At 46.0% G+C, this 2,637-nt stretch overlaps 1 protein-coding gene across 1 annotated transcript in view; it reads right to left on the reverse strand.

Annotated features, from left to right (window-relative positions):
* The window catches only part of ZNF214 (zinc finger protein 214), a 16,779-nt gene extending 14,498 nt beyond the window's left edge, over nucleotides 1-2,281 (reverse strand). Inside the window, exons 1-3 of the mRNA XM_019809620.2 lie at nucleotides 2,041-2,281; nucleotides 1,621-1,679; nucleotides 931-1,019 (exon numbers count right to left, since the gene is read on the reverse strand). Of these exons, the coding sequence (XP_019665179.1) occupies nucleotides 931-1,019; nucleotides 1,621-1,637 (106 nt within the window). The 5' untranslated portion in view covers nucleotides 1,638-1,679; nucleotides 2,041-2,281. The remainder of the gene's footprint in view (nucleotides 1-930; nucleotides 1,020-1,620; nucleotides 1,680-2,040) is intronic.
* Nucleotides 2,282-2,637: the final 356 nt, after the last annotated feature.

A 2,637-nucleotide genomic window follows, 5' to 3' on the forward strand; every position in this document is an offset into this window, starting at 1 on the left:
TTTAACAATGAAAAAATTATACATATAACAGCTATCCATACAGCCAACAAATATTTAATTAGGGCTTACTACATGCTAGGCATAGTTCTATGTACTGGAAATGTTCTCTGCCCTCTTAGAATATATTTATCATGTTCAAATTTTTTTATATATAATAATCTCTCTATATACATGTATGTTAGATTACCTATGTGACTATATTTTTATGTATGTGTATATACATGTATGTATATGTATTAGTGTGTACAGATTATGTATGGATGTATATCAAATATTAGATATAAGACTCTAAGTAAATAGATCCAAATGTCAGTAATGGCTCCCTCTGGTTGAAGTGCAGAGGCCTGAGTGGTGCACAGGAATAAGTAACCAATTAAACATGAATAGCCTTCCACAATGTGGCCTCACTTTATACATCCATACTTAAATGCTCTACAGTTACTAGCTCAGTTTTCTCATTTTCCCCTCAATTTCTGCCTAAGACTAAATGATCATCTTCTGTCTAGAATAATATCTTCCTATTCATGATGATTTTTGAAACCTGAGCTTCTGTTTCTTTTAAGCGCCACTCATTCTGACACTGTTTAATGTGTGATAACTTGAGAAATTATTATTAACCCCATGTGGCTTACCTCCCCAGTGTTAGAAAAAGACATCCTTATATATTTTCTTAGAGCATCAAGAACAGTACAAATTATACAACAGGATGTTGGCTGGATGACTGGCTGAATAAATGAGTAAATGTTGGAAAAAGACACGGGATGGGAGGCAGGGAAATGCTACATAGGAGGTTTGGAAGCTTCTCAGGCAAGTGAGGAACATTTTCTTTTCTATCTGGTCCATCCATCCCCACTGCAGCTTCCTCTTACTCCCACCACCCGTGGAGAATTCAGGGGCATCTTATAAATGAGAAAAGACAATCCTACTCACCTGGGATCAGACTATGAGGAAAATAGTGAACATTCCTTCCTCTTTTATGCTCCTCTTTTGGGGAAGGGTGGAGTTTTGAGGAGTCTGAGCTGAGGGAGAAGAAAGGAATGAAAGATTGGGCATGCCTTGCAATTCCCAAACTCACTACATTCCCCATATACTAACTGGGTGTGACCCCCAAACCTCTTAGAAAGAGGCCAGAAAGAACCCAAGAACATTTCTGTTCCGTTTCAAGGACCAGATAGGAGAGTTGTGAGAATTGGCACCCAGGATTTTATTTCTGAACCTTTAAAAACTTAAAAGGTACGATTCTAGTTTGGGCAGGAAAACAGAATTTGATCTCACAGTCCTTCCAGGGATGCAGATGCTCTCTTTGTAATTTAACCTCTGAGTCTCAAGGCTTTCTTAATTATTAACAAGCTTAAAAAAAACAATAGAAATGCGACCCTTAGTTTCTTTCTAAAAGTATTTTTCTTGTTTTGTTTAATCAGTAAAGTAGAAAGATAATTCCATTGTTCTCTTGTACTTTACAGCAAATACTGATTTACTATCAGAGTACCTAGAATCTTAAAGAAGTATCCCAGATCTAACGTTCCCAGGAACTGATCAGTCTCAAGTCTATTGCTAATCACTTGTAGAACTTTGAAAATGACCAAACTTCTACACCTTCTAGGGCCTCACTTTCCTCACCTGTAAAATGGGGGCATGAGCCTTTGCTACCCCGGTCCTGCCTTGGTGATCACAGGTCCCTGGGGAAAATGGTAAACAGTTAAGAGCCCTCTTTCTCTAGAGAGAGAACAACAACAACAACAAAACGATTCACGGACGTTTCAAGAGCAGCACAGGTTTGGGCTCCCCCAACTTGCCACGGGCTGCCCGAGTGTTTTTGGATTCAGGTTCTCAAGGACTGGCCACGATCCGCGCGGCCTCTGCTCCCGCAGCGAAGACGCGCGCGGCCTCCGTTCCACGTCCAGACCCCCAACCCGAGCTCCGCCCCAACACTTTTCCAACCCCGAGCACCCCGGCTCCAGGGTCCAAGCTGCCTCTGTCCTCCTCTCCCACTCCCCATACTCGGTTTTAACTTGAGGAGGGCGGCTGTGAAGGACCCACCTACACGGGTGTCTTCGGTATTTCTAAGCCGAAGCCGCTTCTCGGCCCCTCACCCTCCCTTTTCTGCCACTCTTTGTTCAGCCACAGCTCTCCCCGCCCTTGTCCGCTTCTGGCTCAATGCTCCCGAGAGTCCGCGTCACTTATGGAGCCTCTGAGGGGAACGCCGCCGGCCAAAATAGTCCGTCTACACAAACAATGGCCGCAGCCCGGCTTGACCGAAACCGAAGCTCCGGGCCTCGGAGTAGACACTCGGAGCGTTTCCATGGAGACGGGAGGGGCGGGGCGGGAAAGGAGAGCGCGGAGAACGTGGCTCCTGATTGGGCAGAAGGTTCGGGGCGCAGTCGGGCTCTCAGCCACCCGCGTTCGGGGGCAGACCTGTGCTGTCTGCGCTCTGAACGCAGGTTGGGGGCTAGTCACCCCCAATGCTAAAAAAATAGGACTGTTCTAGGTGCTTTTAGGGCCCCTGGGAAGGGCGGGGCTGGGGATTCTGGGCAATGAGCGGCTGGCCTCGGAGAATTCTGGGACCCTCAGAACCCGCAAGTAGGGAACCCCCCAATAGGAATCTGGGGAAACCCTTGCTGTCACTTCGCCTTTGGG

The sequence above is a fragment of the Ailuropoda melanoleuca genome, chromosome 8 (genome assembly GCF_002007445.2).
Source record: "Ailuropoda melanoleuca isolate Jingjing chromosome 8, ASM200744v2, whole genome shotgun sequence".
NCBI lineage: Eukaryota > Metazoa > Chordata > Mammalia > Carnivora > Ursidae > Ailuropoda > Ailuropoda melanoleuca.